Genomic DNA, 14,741 nt, shown 5'->3' with positions numbered 1-14,741 from the left:
ATCCAAGGTCTTGTCAATAGGTTGAAACCTTTCCTAGATCGCTTAATTAAGCCAAATCAGTAAGTTTCATTGTGGGCCGTCAGAGTTGTGATAACGTAACTATTGCACAGGAGGCCTATGTGGTCTAAATGCAAAGGTCAAGACTATGTCGCCACCAAAGTCACATGGAAAAAGCCTATCGCCTTTAATGGAATTTTGCTGAAGAAACCCTTTATGCCTTGGGTTTGAATTCATCCTTCATTAGTATCATTATGGGGTGTATTACTATCGCCTTTCTATTAAAGATAGTTATATGTAATTTTGAAACAACTGATACTTATTTAAGATTTTTTTTTTAATTTGTATCTTTGTATTTTTCAGGTTTTAGGAAAGCTTAAGCACCTTGATTTAAGCCATCAAGATATCTAATTGAAACACCTAATTTTGATGAAATCCTGATCTTGAAATACTCATTTTTGGAGGTTGTGTAAACCTGATTAAAGTACATTCATCTCTTGGATACCATATATAAGAATCTTGCCACAGTCAATTTGAAGGGTTGTAGGAGTATTAAAACTCTACCAAGTAAGTTCGAGATGAAATGCCTGAAGATTCTTATACTCAGGTTGTTTTAAAAAAATCAAACGACTTCCAGAATTTGGGGAAAGCATGAAATGCCTATCCCAAATTGATGTGGAAGAGACTAGTATCACAAAACTACCTCAATCACTAGTCAATTTGACTACTCTTGATGTTTTAAATCTTAGGAATTGCAAAAGTCTGGTATGCCTTCCCAATGTGATTCAATATATGAAGTATATTAGAATTCTCAATTTTTTTGGCTGCTCAAAACTTTCAAGTCTTCTAGAGGTTTCGAATGAAAATGTGGCTTTGAAAAAGCTTGATGCTAGTGGAACTACTATAAAGGAAGTGCCTACATCAATCTATCAGTTGAACAATTTGAAAATACTATCTTTTAGTAGATGCACTGGACAAGAACAATCATCCTTACAAAATTTCTCTTCCATTTTCAGTTGGTTCTTAAGGATTTCAAGGCCTTCAATATCCACTGGGTTATTGATGCCCCCTTCTTTACCAAGTTTATCATCATTAACACACTTAAATTTAAGTCATTTTAATCTCTGTGAAGAGTCCCTTCCTAATGATTTTAATACATTATCATCGTTGTGGGGGGCTTAATCTGGGTGGAAACAATTTTGTTAACCAACCTAGTGGCTTTATATCTAATCTTTCAAGTCTCTGTTGTGTTTCATTTAGTCATTGTCCAAGGCTTCAATCATTGCCATGACTTCCACCAAGTATATGTCTTGCACTTGCAGTTGATTGTCCTTCAATGACACCTAAACTTGGTCCACAACAGCTGTGGGAATTCTTTGAACGATTTGAATATAAGGTTAGTTTGATTTTCATTAGGATGTTTCTTACACATTATAATCATTATACTTTACTAACATATATACAAAAATATAGCTTAAAAATAGCATGAATTTAAAAGAACGTTACATTTTGGATATTCTTGGAAGTTTTATTATATGATTGTTTCTTGAATATTATAATCATCACACTTCTTTCACATACTAATATTATATGTTACAGGATAGCTTCAATGTAGGATCGTCGTACGTGTTAAATATTCCAGGAAGTGAAGTGCCATCATGGTTTTACAATCAAAATTACTTCTATGATGAGGCTTGGGATTGGAAACCAAATGTGTCAGTTATAGCGGATATAGATGGTCAATGCCTTTCAAGTAAATGGCGTGGAATAGCTCTATGCTCAGCCGTAGAAGGTTGTTTTGCATCTGATCATGTTAAAAATGGTCGTCTAGCGTGTGTATTTTGGAAATGTAGAAATATTCCTAACAGCGGAGGGGTCAATATGATGAATCTTTGGCATGGCCTACTCATTTTATTATTTATTCCATGCTTTGATAAGGGAAAACTTCAATTTTCTTTTCATGTTAGAAGAGAGGTAAAAATAAGGAAGTGTGGGTGGCGTGTGGTGTGTAAAGAAGATGTTGAAGCATTGCGAAGAACAATGGGTGAAGGATGTAGCTGCAGCAATGATTCAGATGACTGCCATACTCTTAATGAAGATGATGAGGACATCCAGACACCTCTTGCAAAATGCCAAAAATTAGAATAGATGATACAAGGTACGCATGTTAACATATCCTTTTTTTTTTCTTTCTTTCTTTTTTTTTATGGATATCTCATGCTATTTTTGTTTACATATATAACACTAGCAACGTTGACATCATTCGCATACGACCAATGGAATTCATTGTTTGAAAAATTATTGTATTATTAATCTCTACGATGTTACATTATTTTGATTTGATCTTTATAATATAAAACTTAAATAATTTTTAATTCAATCTTTATTATTATATTTTATCAATATATGGCTGCATATTTGAAAATATTGAGCTACACATATAAAACTCAATACTCACAAAACTTTATCAACCTGGACCTATTTAAAAAAAAAAAAATTGTAAACTGTACAAATATCAATGTCAGAAAAATGGACCGATCATTGAATCAGCGGAGGTGTTTGTTCATGGTTCAATAGTCGGATTGCGATATGAACTATAGATCAACTAGTCATGACTAAATTAATATATTTTAAAAATATATCTTTAAAATAAAAATAAATAATTATGTATAATGATAAAAATGAATTTTTAAATTTCAAACAAGATAATATAAGATAAAAAAGGTGATATGCATTAATATTCTATCATTTAAATCCAACATATATATACATATTTTGTCACGCCCTGAAAATAGAGGGGTGACCGGCATGGGTGAAAACTACATTGTGTATTTCCATAAGCCTTAACATGAAAAATTCAATTCATTTTTTTAAAATAATAATCAGATTATATATAATTTATAACATTTTTAATATTACTTATCATAAGAAGACTTCAACATTTTGTAGAAATTTCATCACAACCTCCCCTGTAACTAGGATCTCTCGAAAATTCTACAACAAAAATTTTTACAGATAACAGTATAACTCAGGAGCGTAGCTCCTTTCAACCAGCAACCAATATACAAACCAAAAATAAGGTTTATCAACAACCTATGTGGAACATCTACTCTTTCTTTTAAATCAAAAAGACATATAAATTATATATTTACATTAAAAGCAACAGTACTAATAAAAAATGTCCACCCACTATAGCTAGTTTGTCCTTTAGAGGTCGATGGTGGAATCAGCGTCAGCTAACAAATCTGATACCAAAATAATTTTTTCAGTAAATAGCATTCTCATGGTAAAATTCTTAAAATTTAAATCAACAAACTCCAATAATAGTGTCAACTAATTAAAAATAATTCCACAAAAATTTATAAGCTTATAAGTCATACCCATAATTGTAAAATAAGAGTAAATTGAAAACAATTTATATTATTATGCTTAAAGAAAACAATTTACTCACATATAACTCAAAGTGGTAAAATTGTTAGTCAAAACCATGTAAATTTCAAAAACACATATTAATCAGCATTTAAAATTTTAAGAACTCAACAGAACAGGTTACAAATATGAACACACAGTCCTTAAGGGTAAATAACCAAACACGGCTTATGTCACGAAAACAAATGTGGACACATCAGTCCACGAGAGTAAGTAACCAAACGTAGTCGAAGCTACGAAACAAACGTGGATACACAATCCACAAGGGCAAATAACCAAACGCGGCTCAGGCCATGAAATCAAACGCAAGTACAAAGCCCATGAATACCAAACATGAGATTAAAACTCACGAAACAAACTAGCTAATGTTTAACCACAGCGCTATGGGCTAACGAAATTGCTGTTAGCAGCAATGTTCTGTTTAGAGTCCTCTAAAAAATCATGTTTCAAACATACGAGAAGAATAATTACTTCTGAAATACAATTTTCATTTTCAATACCAAACTCGCATGCATTATTTTACATATCACTTTAAGACTTGTTGAAAATGGTTTTTCATAAATAATATACAAGCTTGCATTATCTAAATAATCCAAGATTTGAAGAGTTTAATAAACCAAATAATTTCATAAATCTTTGAAATATATTCCTTGAAGAAATAAATGTATATATCATCCTTTAACTAACCAGCATCGATATTGCAAAGTTTCAAAACTAATGTAATTCATAAGAGTGAAATATCTCAATGAAAGTCTATTAAAAATAAGAATACAAATAAAAATAAATTAAAGTCAAGTTTTCAACTCAAATTTGAACCTTCTTCTTACAACGTACAGCAGCAACAAGGTTCTATCAAAGAACTCTATAATTTTAGCCATCAACTCACACTCTCTCTCATACGGCTCAATAAAGGAAGAGTGCTCAAAAATCCTCACCTTAATCACTAATAATAGCAAAAGAGGGAGAGATCAAGAGACTGCCAGCCGAACAGGGAGAGAAGATGAGATCTCTAGCTGAGCAAGGAAAAGAGGAAGACACAGCACTGCTCGAAAGAAGGGAAAAACTAGAATCAGTGTCACTTCAGCTCATGACTAGCATCACTAATTCTAACGACCTGATTTCTTCCACCTATTAGCAACGCGTGGACAGAGTTTACAGGAATAAAGTAATAGCAAGAATCGAGTAAAGAGAAGAAGCATCATAACCAAGAAAATAGCAAAAATAAAACTCGACAGCAACACCAGCAAAATGATCCCATAATCTATACCTCAACCCAGTGAAATGCTGAGCTCGTACAAGGGAGAAGGAAGAGATTTTGGTCGACTTCCAATAGTAGAAAAGGAGCTCTAACTCTAGCCAACTGTGACAGATCGGCGGTCAAAGCTCACGCCGGTGATGGCTGAAAATGAAAAGGAAGGAATCAGAGACGCAGAGGAAGAGTGAAGGAATAAAGCATGAGGCATAGCACTTCTCTCTCTGGATAGATCTCGAACAATCGAAGAAAAGGGATGAGAAGCTTTATCAGATTGAAGAGGGGCAATTTGGTAATTTTAGAAAACAAAAAACAAAATAAAATCCCCTTTTTGGTCTTAGTCAGATTCGAATTTGGAATCTGATGGTTAGATTGCATGCACTCTTCTACTACACCAACACTCCTTCTTATCATAATGATCCCAAAATTAATATAACTATAATTAATACACCTTATTATATATTTAATTTATTTTTTTTCATTCATTTATTATTATTATTATTATTATTTTCTTTTCACACAAAAATTTATAGGTTATTACATTTTTCATAGTTTGCAATTTATAACTTTGAAACATATGCATATATATATATATATTCTATATATATTTCTTGCACATTTCTTCATTTATCGATGCTTATTAGGTATAAGTATGTATAAATTGTACTTTATAAATATGAATTAAAATTTTTTAAAATAAAAAATAAATTTTTTTAAAAAAATAAATATCAACTCTAGTTCAACTAGATTTTTCACCAATTTTGACAATTTCAAGACCAGTTTTGTCAATTCTCGACTAGTTCTCTTATTAGCCGATTCTCTATTGTGACTAGATTAAACTTATGATTGTTTCCCAGTTCAAGCGTTCGAACCAGTCAGTCTGATCTAGTTTTAATAACATTGACAAATAAAAATTTTAAAACTCATTGATTTGATTTATTGTATATGTAACCCACGAGAAAACTTTTATTTTTGTTTATCATGTAATGTCTAACTAAAGATTCATTTATTATAATTGTTCACTTTGAAGTTCTTTTTCATGCAGGTTTTTCTTTGAGGCTTTTTTGTGACTGAAAGGTTCTTGAAATTGGTTCCTGCAAGCTTTGTTTTTGTAGTGCTTTTTAAGCTATATTTTTAATATTAAGTGTGGATTTCAACTAAATAACAAAAGATGTTGCCTATTGATCATTTGGTTTAACTACGTCTTTCTATTATGAAATTGGTTTTGAGAATTAACTTCTCTTTACCCTCAATGTGATCACATGTGAGACTTCTTAAAGTACATGCTGTGATTTGATGTTTTTAAAATTATGCTTGCTCATATGGGCTACGACTCACAAGATTGCACATATGGGATCATTTTTTTCTCCTAAAAAAAAATTCTTGTATATATGACCCGTGGAGGGAGTGTTGTAAAATATATATAAAGCTTTAGATCAAGATTTAGGCAGTTTATATTTGATCTCCTATAAAGTTATTATTAAAATATTAAATTACAAAAAGTATAAATAATAAAATTCAAACTACTAAAGTTTAATAACAGCAATTTAAAAATACAGTAAAAGTAAAATAAAATGAAGCATTTTGAAGGAGATCAAATATGGATTATCTAAAATATTGATCTAATGGTTAGAAATTAAGAAGAGGAGGGGAAGAGAATGGGAAGGAAGAGGAGAGAATCCTCACCCATATAACCATACAAATTGAATTCATGACCAAATCCATTCCCATTATTGTGAAAACAGATTCTCTTATTAATTACTAGATTTGTTTGGATAATTACAGGTATAGAGAAACCAAAACAAATAAATTATATTCTTCCAAAAAAATTATTAAATAGGGATAATAAAACTTTTAGCCCCTCAAATTTTTCTTAATTATCAATTTGGTCCCTTAAGTTTACCTTATTTATCGATTTGATTTCTTAAGTTTACCTTATTCATAGTTTTGGTCCTTATTATTGGGCCATACAAGCTCCTAGGCACACAGGCCTATTATTGGGCCTATTTCCAGCCACTTTTTTTTTTTTGGCATTGTCACCTGCATTTAGGTTTTTTCATGTTTTTAGCTCCAAAAAAATTTGAGCTAAAAATTTTTGTGTTGAGTTTGCAATCACTTGTTGTAGAATTAACATATAAAATTTTGAAAATTTTAATTTTAATTTAATATATATATATATATTGTCATCTTGTGATTTTGCAATCACTTGTTGTAGAATTAACCATTATAAGAATGTTTTGGTGATTTTTTTTTCTAGGAAAATGTTTTTATTAATAAATAATCAAATTGAAGAGTACCTTTGGTCAACACTGTTATGTAGGGCAAAAATGAGGTGGAAGAGATTGGACGGTGAAGGTTGACAAAGGAGGTCCAACAACAATGGAGAACAAAGTTGGCAGAGTAGCTAGTCAAAGGGTGAGGGAGAAGAGTAGCAATGAAAAGTAAAATTGATAATTCAGGCCAGCCCCGACCCACCCGAAAAAAGTTAGGGCCGGGTTGGGCTATATGGGCTTTTTTAAGAGAGTAGAATACTTTAAACTTGATTTGAATAAGTTTGGCTCGAATTGAGTTTGACTTGAATAAGCTTCATTGTTAAAATTTCCACCTCTATATGTATATAAAATTAATAATTTTGGTCAAGCCCAAATTTGGCAAAAAAAACTTTCAAAGGCAAGCCCAGGTGACCTAGCAGATGATCGAGGAAAAGAAGAAGGCTGAAGTGAAGAGGAAAGAAGTCAAAGTGAGGAAAAGCAGCAAGCTCTCTTGCGAGCAATTCATGAAAGATGGCCTAAGATGTCAATATCTTTGAGTCAGCAGTTAAAACAAGTGCATACTTCAAGAAGAGAAGAGCTAGAGACAAATTCCAGGCCTTTGAGACAAAGTCTTACTGGGGAGCTCAGGGGGTATTCCTTTGCTAGCTCTTAGGATGACTTACCTCGAGCCAATTTCCAAGCTTAATATAGATACCAACCTCCACACAAGAGGAATGAAGTGGCTTCAAGACATGTGGCAGGCTTTAATAGCTGACAAGACGTAAGAGCTTTTACACCTTATCACTTTTTTGCAAGAACTAAGCCCAAGACTAATCCAAATCTTTATGTAAAGGAGGCTAATGTACCAGCAAATGTCTCAGGAGACTAGGAAGAAGGCCAATTTAGCAAGTGCGCCACCACAGTATTTGACCTTTCCAAGACAAAGGATTACTAATTACTTATTGTCTTTGATTTCATTTCCTGTTGAAAGAAAAGTTTATCACACTTCCAATAGATCACAAATTACCTACAAAGGAAGAGCTAAAAGGAAAAGATTACTGTCAGTATCAACATTCCTGGAACCATTCCACTAACTCGTCTTAGTCGTTTAGAAATGCTATGCAAGAGAGGATCAATAAGGGAATTTTAAAGTTCCAGAAAAGAAGAAAGAAAGCATCTTGATTAACCCTTTTCGCTACTATCAATACGAGAAGTACTCTGGTTTAACTCTACTATCAATACTATGACCTTTGACTTGCAGTCCTTAATCAATGCCAAGAAGAAAGCTCAAGGAGCTTAAGATCAAGAGCAAGAGCCAGAATCAAAGCACAAGCATAGGAAAGAGTGGAGACCAAAGTTCTATCTACCATAGCCAAAGAATATATGGAGGAGGGATGAGGGAGCTAGTTCTGGTCAAAAGAAGGAAAAAGCAAGCTCCATAGCAGGAAGTCTAGGATAGGTTGTCCTAGCCTTGGTTTGCGGCGAATAGATTGTCAATCTTTAGCTAATAGTAGTAGCTAGCACTGGCTTTCGATTTAGGGATCTTAATAAGACATATGCAATGTGTCTCTAGAGCATCTACTAACCTACTTGCACGAAGGCCTTCCCCCTCTCCTCAAATGTCTACAAAAGGAATTGACAATTAATCCGATGACTTTCCATCTAAGACATGGTAATTGCTTTCAAAGGTTAGATGCTGCAAGTGAATCAAAAGTAGAGAAAGGGTAAGCTCCTTCACTTCATGCCTTGGTTCGCACAAGCATAAGTACTAAGAATAAGAGTTATGTGGCCATTAGGGGAGGGGAGGGCATGTTAAATGCAGATTACTAGATTACTAGTATGGAGATATTACCTTCATATCTTTATTCCTTTCTTACTATTTTTTTCCTTCTTGACTTCCTTTCTATAGCAAGCTTTAACTTATCCATAGTTATGGAATCAATAACTTTTGAATCAAAATTCTTTTCCCTTGGTTCTATTAGTTTAATCATATCCAGGGGATTTCTAGCTTCAATCATGCAACTTGATTAAAGACCGAGCTAATTTCCTTAAGGCAAAGAACTAATGCCACTTGTCCTAAATAGCTAACTGTAATGTCTTTGCTGATGCGCCCCTTCACCCTATTGCTGAAGGGGGGTACCCTCAGCCCCAGTTACAGTTGGACTTCATCCATCAAGCTGGCATAGTGAGGCAAGCTTTAGGAAAGAAAGTAGCCGTGAGGTTACAAACAAAGGTTGTGACTGAGTCCTGGTTAATTAGGTTGCCTTATCTTGGTCTAGTATGGCTAACAGGCAAGACGACTTTATATTATATTGGGAACGTAGCGTAGAAAGGGTTCTCCACAGTAAACTAAATGATCTACTATTAGCTTTCTTGCTGCTCAATTCTTCCTCTTCCTATTGCTTAATGTCTAACATATCTAATCAGATTGACTTGCTATTGACTTTAAGAGAGGACTAACTGACTTGAAAGAGATAGCCAGGCTAAATCATAAATTAACGAGAAGGCTGATTCTCAATAGTCAAATTGCATTTTCCAACATCCCAATTGGTCATACACCATCGAACCTTTGAATAAGGGAAAAGGGCATGAACCACTTGGTTACTTATCAAAGCTCTTTCCCTCTCTCATTCAACTTTCGGTGGTAGCTAGTCTTCAAAGACTTGTCACTGCTGAAGGTCTAACCAAGGAAATGTACGTATTAGTTTACCTATATGCGAAGGAAGTCAAGAGACTATATAAGGCGTCAGGGGCCTTGTTCCTTGCATTGTATTTAAAGCTTAAAGCAAGCTCTCTTTAGATTGCCTATGGAGGTGATCGGTGACCTCACAATCACTTACCAGTTTCGGTCTCTTTGACTCGGTTTGGTTTCCCTCGTATTATCCCTTCTTTTCTCCGTCATTAGAGGTATAAGAAAGATGATAAGGCAGATATGCTAGTAAAGATTTGGTTGTCCCTCTTTAATTTATCTGAGATTATCTTATCAGCTAAATGAGTGGATTTCTCAAACTTTACTTCCATTATTTACCTTGGAAGGATCCAAAAAGAGTAGTCCAAGCTGTTAACTAGGTGGCAGAAATGTTACCCCAGTTTTTGGGGAGGTACTTACCTTGGGTTTCACAAATCCCCCTTGATGAAGGGGTTACGTGGGAGCCAACTTGGAAGGCTATACCTAATTCTCCTTACCTCTCCCAACAATTGAGAGTTTCGAATATCGAATTAGAGCTCTAATGTATCTACGCTAGATCTTGATAATAGCAGTCTTATAGGAATAGCTCTTCTCTTGATGCTACCCCTCGGTCAGCCTTTCTTTAGCTAAGCTGATTTAGATCAATTTATTAGAGTGAACTTTGATCTCCTTTACTTGATTGATAGGAAAGTGACCTTTGGCTATCTTACGAAGAGCCTAACTCTATCATAAAAGATTGACACTAAGCGAAGAATGTAGACTAGACAAAACTAAGGGCACTTCTAGAAAGGTTCCTTCAATAAAAGATCGATACTTGAAGTCAGAAAGAGGTAGAGATGAGATAGTTATTACAGCTGAAGGAAGCTAGCCATAAGGAAGGAGAACTCTTAGATCCTTTATGTAAGAAAACAAAAATATCCAATCTGTAGCTAAGGTTATGGAGAAAGCTATCAAGTTCTCAGTCTGAGATCTGAATCATCTATAAGAATAAAGTTTTCGGTCAAGGTCAGAAACCAGAGATAAGCTCACACATGCCTAAGGTCAGTGCATGGTAAGCTATATTCTAGAGCATAAGGTATGATGAATGGTTAAACATTAGTTTAAAAGTAAGAATATAGCTGTCTTCCTGGATCTAGTCCATAAAGAAAGACCTTTTACGTTTTACTCTAGTGACTACATTCCTTGTTCTATCAAACAAGCATCTTCCCTTACAGGACAATATATACATCATCCTCTCCAACCAGTCCTCCTATAAGATATAAACTTTGTGAGACCAACTAGAAGCTCCATTCACTGACTTACATACCTTTATATCCATACGTAAAAAAGGCCATTACACGCATAGCCCTTAGCACAAGTACGTTGCAAGCAAGAAGCTACCTCCATGAAAGAGAATCTTCTAGTACTTTAAGCTATCTTTCAAGACTATCTATTGTATCAATAAAGTAATGTATAACAGAGTATGGGGTACGAATGGTAAAGAGTCTTATTGCTATGCTATTAGGGCTTAAGGTATTAAACTCCATTTCCTTTCAAACCTTAGGGTTTCCTATTATACCTATGGCCAAGTCAAGTTGTTGTCTAATGGCTAAAGCTGGTTTTGTTGTGTTTTTAAGTGCCACAAAACTAGAATCAAATAAATATAGTTTCTCAATCAATGAAGGCTTTTCTTTTTCAAATACAAATCTTTCAAGTTCTATTGATCTCGATACTAAAGAAATTTTATTTATAAGAAAAAGCTTAGCTCGTTGATCTGTTTTAAAGCAGTCACCCATTTGTGCCCCGATACTACCAAGCTCCTTAATGTCACATGAAATGGAGTAGCGATCCATTTCTCTTCTGGCTTTCATTCCTCATCGATAAAGCCAGCATTGCCCTTTCCACCGCTAACCTCTGAAATGGAGCTTTTTCACGTCGGTTCTTTCTTGATATCAAGGAGGTGACAATCTTTAATTTCTTTCTTTCTGTCATGCCTTGAAAATTTAAACATGACCGGTATGAGATATATGTACAAACATACATCTCTTAAACCTTGATCAAAGAAACTCTAATTTGATATTTTAATTCAAATGACATAGGGTTGGGATTTATCGCTATATTATTTATTTTATTTTATTTTTTATAAAAGATTTCTAGACTTTTTAAAAAAAATTCAACAAAACCTCCCCTCTCAATAAATTCCCCCAAAAACAAATCGACAATCATTTTATAAAACAACAGCAGTAACAAGGAACTCTGCTCCCACCAACAGATAACAAATACAATCAATAAGGACGAGGACCCTAACTACAGCTTATATGGAGCACCTAACATAAGAAGTTACAAAATATAATGCATAAATTTAAATGCACATTAAAATTGATTTGATCTACCATTCTTCGTTTCAATTGAATACAACAGCCCTATAAGGACCAGCGGAAGTTACAGCATCAACTAATATATCTTAGACCAAAATAATAATTTCTAGTGAATAATGTCCCAACCATAAAATTTTTCACAATTAAAATGAACAAAATATAATAGTTACATAAATTAAAGAGAAAGAAATTCAAAGTACTCAAATTTGTAAGCATGGAATAAAAGTTCTATATAACTTCAATATTAAGGAACTTTAAATCTACAGCAATAAAGCAACTTAACACTTGATCTTGACATGTCAAAATAATTAAATAAATACATAATTGAAAATAATATCATTTGCTAGAAAGAAAGAAAGAAAAAACAAACATTAGAGTGTGAAATCATCAATTGATTACAAATTCACATTTCTGGGAATTTATCAGAACAATTCACAAATGTGAACACACAGTCCACGAAGATAAATAACCAAACGTGACTTATGCCACGAAAACAAACGTGGACACATAGTCCACGAGGGTAATGCTAACCAAACACGGCTTAAAGCCACGAAACAAACGTGAGTACGATGATCACGAATAACCATCCCTCCTTTCCACATGCGTTGGCCATCGCACGAGGCTAGCACCTCCTATAAACACCCTGCTAGCTAGGTGTACCATGGCGCACTAAGGCCTAATAAAACTGCCGTTAGCAACCAGTGTTCTGTATAAAATCCCCTTGAAATTCATTTTCAAACCAATTTCAAAGATGCGAGAATATAATCACTATTAAATAAAATTTTCATTTTCAATGTCGAACTCGCATGAATTGTTTTTCATAGCAATTCAATAATTTCCATAATGAAAATCCCATAATTAAAATCCAAACTTGTATTTACTGATAAACTAAAATTATCAAATCTGGTAAAGATAACTTCACAAAAATAAGTACTTTAATCAACAAAATATTCAATAATCACATTGTTAATGTAAAAAGGATTTGTATAAAAATGTAATATTTCAGTAAAAAAAATTTTATTGAAATATCAGTTGGGACGCTATCCACTTACCTCATAAGCTCTCAAAATAACGTTTTGTTCCATCTAATCACATCTCAATAGTCTTTTTAGCTACATTATTGCCTAGATAAGAGGAACAAACAACTTTCTTAATAATGACTCTACTCTATATATATTGCCAACATATATTCATCAACTCAAACTACTTAAATCATTTGAGGTTGCATTTCAACTACACAACAGATACTTTTCCATTCAAAAGTATACAACAAACTTTTTAAAGGAAAAAGAAAAAGAAAATAAATAGCTTAACCCTTCTAAGTTTTCAACATAGAAATTGAACAACTTAAATCTAAATGCCAGTCATTAATATAGTGAATATACTCAATTGCTCCATCCCAATCAAATTCCTCTTTTACATAATTGGGAAACATTTTATGTGTGTTAAGGTTCATTTATATTACAAAGCTCCTTTCTCTTCAAATCTCTTCTCAATAATTTTCATCAAATAATATATATATATACAACCAATATCGCTACCATCTTTAATTTCAATATAAAAATTTAACAAACTAAATTCAAATCTTAGTTCTCTAATACAATGACTGCTTGATTTCTCCATTTCAATTCTTACAAACAATTTGACAAATACCGTGTAACATCAAATATGTAACTATAAAATCAAACTTCTTATAGAAAGTAGACCACTTCTATTACAACTTGTTCAACATTATCAAACATTTTCCAAGCACCTTGTGCGCATTAAGAATTAAACTTGCAAACGATCCCTTACTTTTAAATCTCTTTCCCAAAAATCTTCCAAACATCTATATAGATTTCCTATTATTCCCAAATTCATATCTTAAAAAATCATCAATCCCATTTTAGAAAGGAATATCATTCCACCATCTTCATACATAATCAGCACTTTCAAATAGGATACATAAAATTCCACGTTTCAACAATTCAACCCAATCACACACAAACAGAAACAGACGAGAGATTGGAAGAAAAGAGGTGAGATTCACTCACCAATAGAGCTTATGACACTTGAAGAGGGAGAAGTCGAAGTTTTTTTTCCCCAATCACACGAGCACGCATCAACGCCAAAACAGGGGAGAAGTGATCGACGGTGTTCACAGGGAAGAATCAAGTAGACTGACACTGATAAAACAAGAGAATAGGAAGAAATCAATCCTAACGCATCTACGCAACTACATAGATGAAAAGGGAGAAGAGACTTCGAATATGAGAAGCAAAGGAAGACAAAGAAATATTGACCTTGATAGAGCAACGGCAGACACAGCTCTCCAAACACCATGGCACTAACGACATTGAGATCAGTGGAGCAAGAAGGAAGATGACGAAAATGGCAGAGGCATTTTAGGTCTGATGCCAGAACTTCTCTCTCTGCCTCTAGCAAGTTCGATGGATTAAAAAAAGGAAAGGAGAGAGGAAAAATCTGACAGCACGGAGGGCATAACTGTAATTTCAAGAGGTTAAAACAAAAAAAAACTCCCCTCTTATGACGGCAGGATCCGAACTCAGGACCCATCAAGTGATATATTGGCTTAAATTCCCACTACACCAACACTTGTTTTCAATAAAATCATTCCCAAAATATATATAAAATATTATTAAAATAAATTACCATCATTTTCAATTTTAATTAAATTTTGGATCATTACCATATGTTTGAATACCTTAAATAAATTTAAATTTTATTATTTACATAAAACTTTAGGTCATTACATTTTCGAGGGG

General features: G+C 33.4%; 1 protein-coding gene across 11 annotated transcripts; it reads right to left on the bottom strand.

Moving 5' to 3' along the window:
* Positions 1–2,956: 2,956 nt before the first annotated feature.
* Positions 2,957–14,398, bottom strand: LOC129318877 (uncharacterized). Of its 11 annotated transcripts, none has more exons than XR_008595339.1 (5): positions 14,259–14,398; positions 14,010–14,141; positions 4,694–4,825; positions 4,362–4,554; positions 2,957–3,242 (listed from the first exon to the last, which is right to left on the bottom strand). XR_008595339.1 is itself a non-coding variant. In XM_054963854.1 (3 exons), exons 1-3 carry the CDS (start codon positions 14,296–14,298, stop codon positions 11,426–11,428), a joined length of 339 nt encoding a protein of 112 aa, XP_054819829.1. In that variant the 5' UTR covers positions 14,299–14,392; the 3' UTR covers positions 11,212–11,425. The 11 variants fall into 11 exon arrangements, 1 of the variants encoding a protein (XP_054819829.1); XR_008595336.1 differs by having other exon boundaries at positions 4,362–4,468; XR_008595337.1 differs by having other exon boundaries at positions 2,957–3,233; positions 4,362–4,468.
* Positions 14,399–14,741: the final 343 nt, after the last annotated feature.

This window comes from Prosopis cineraria, unplaced genomic scaffold (assembly GCF_029017545.1).
Source record: "Prosopis cineraria cultivar Desert tree isolate PC_DT_omini unplaced genomic scaffold, ASM2901754v1 PC8, whole genome shotgun sequence".
NCBI classification, from domain to species: domain Eukaryota; kingdom Viridiplantae; phylum Streptophyta; class Magnoliopsida; order Fabales; family Fabaceae; genus Prosopis; species Prosopis cineraria.
This window is presented reverse-complemented; position numbering and strand designations above follow the sequence as displayed.

What these genes read in the sequence shown, in the direction of transcription:
- LOC129318877 (XM_054963854.1), bottom strand. Translation starts at nt 14,298, where the DNA reads ATGGTGTTTGGAGAGCTGTGTCTGCCGTTGCTCTATCAAG. An exon ending in TCTGCCGTTGCTCTATCAAG is followed by an intron (nt 14,142 to 14,258) that starts GTCAATATTTCT and finishes TTGTTTTATCAG; the next exon opens with TGTCAGTCTACTTGATTCTT. An exon ending in AAGTGTCATAAGCTCTATTG is followed by an intron (nt 11,593 to 14,009) that starts GTGAGTGAATCT and finishes TAAATTTTCAAG; the next exon opens with GCATGACAGAAAGAAAGAAA.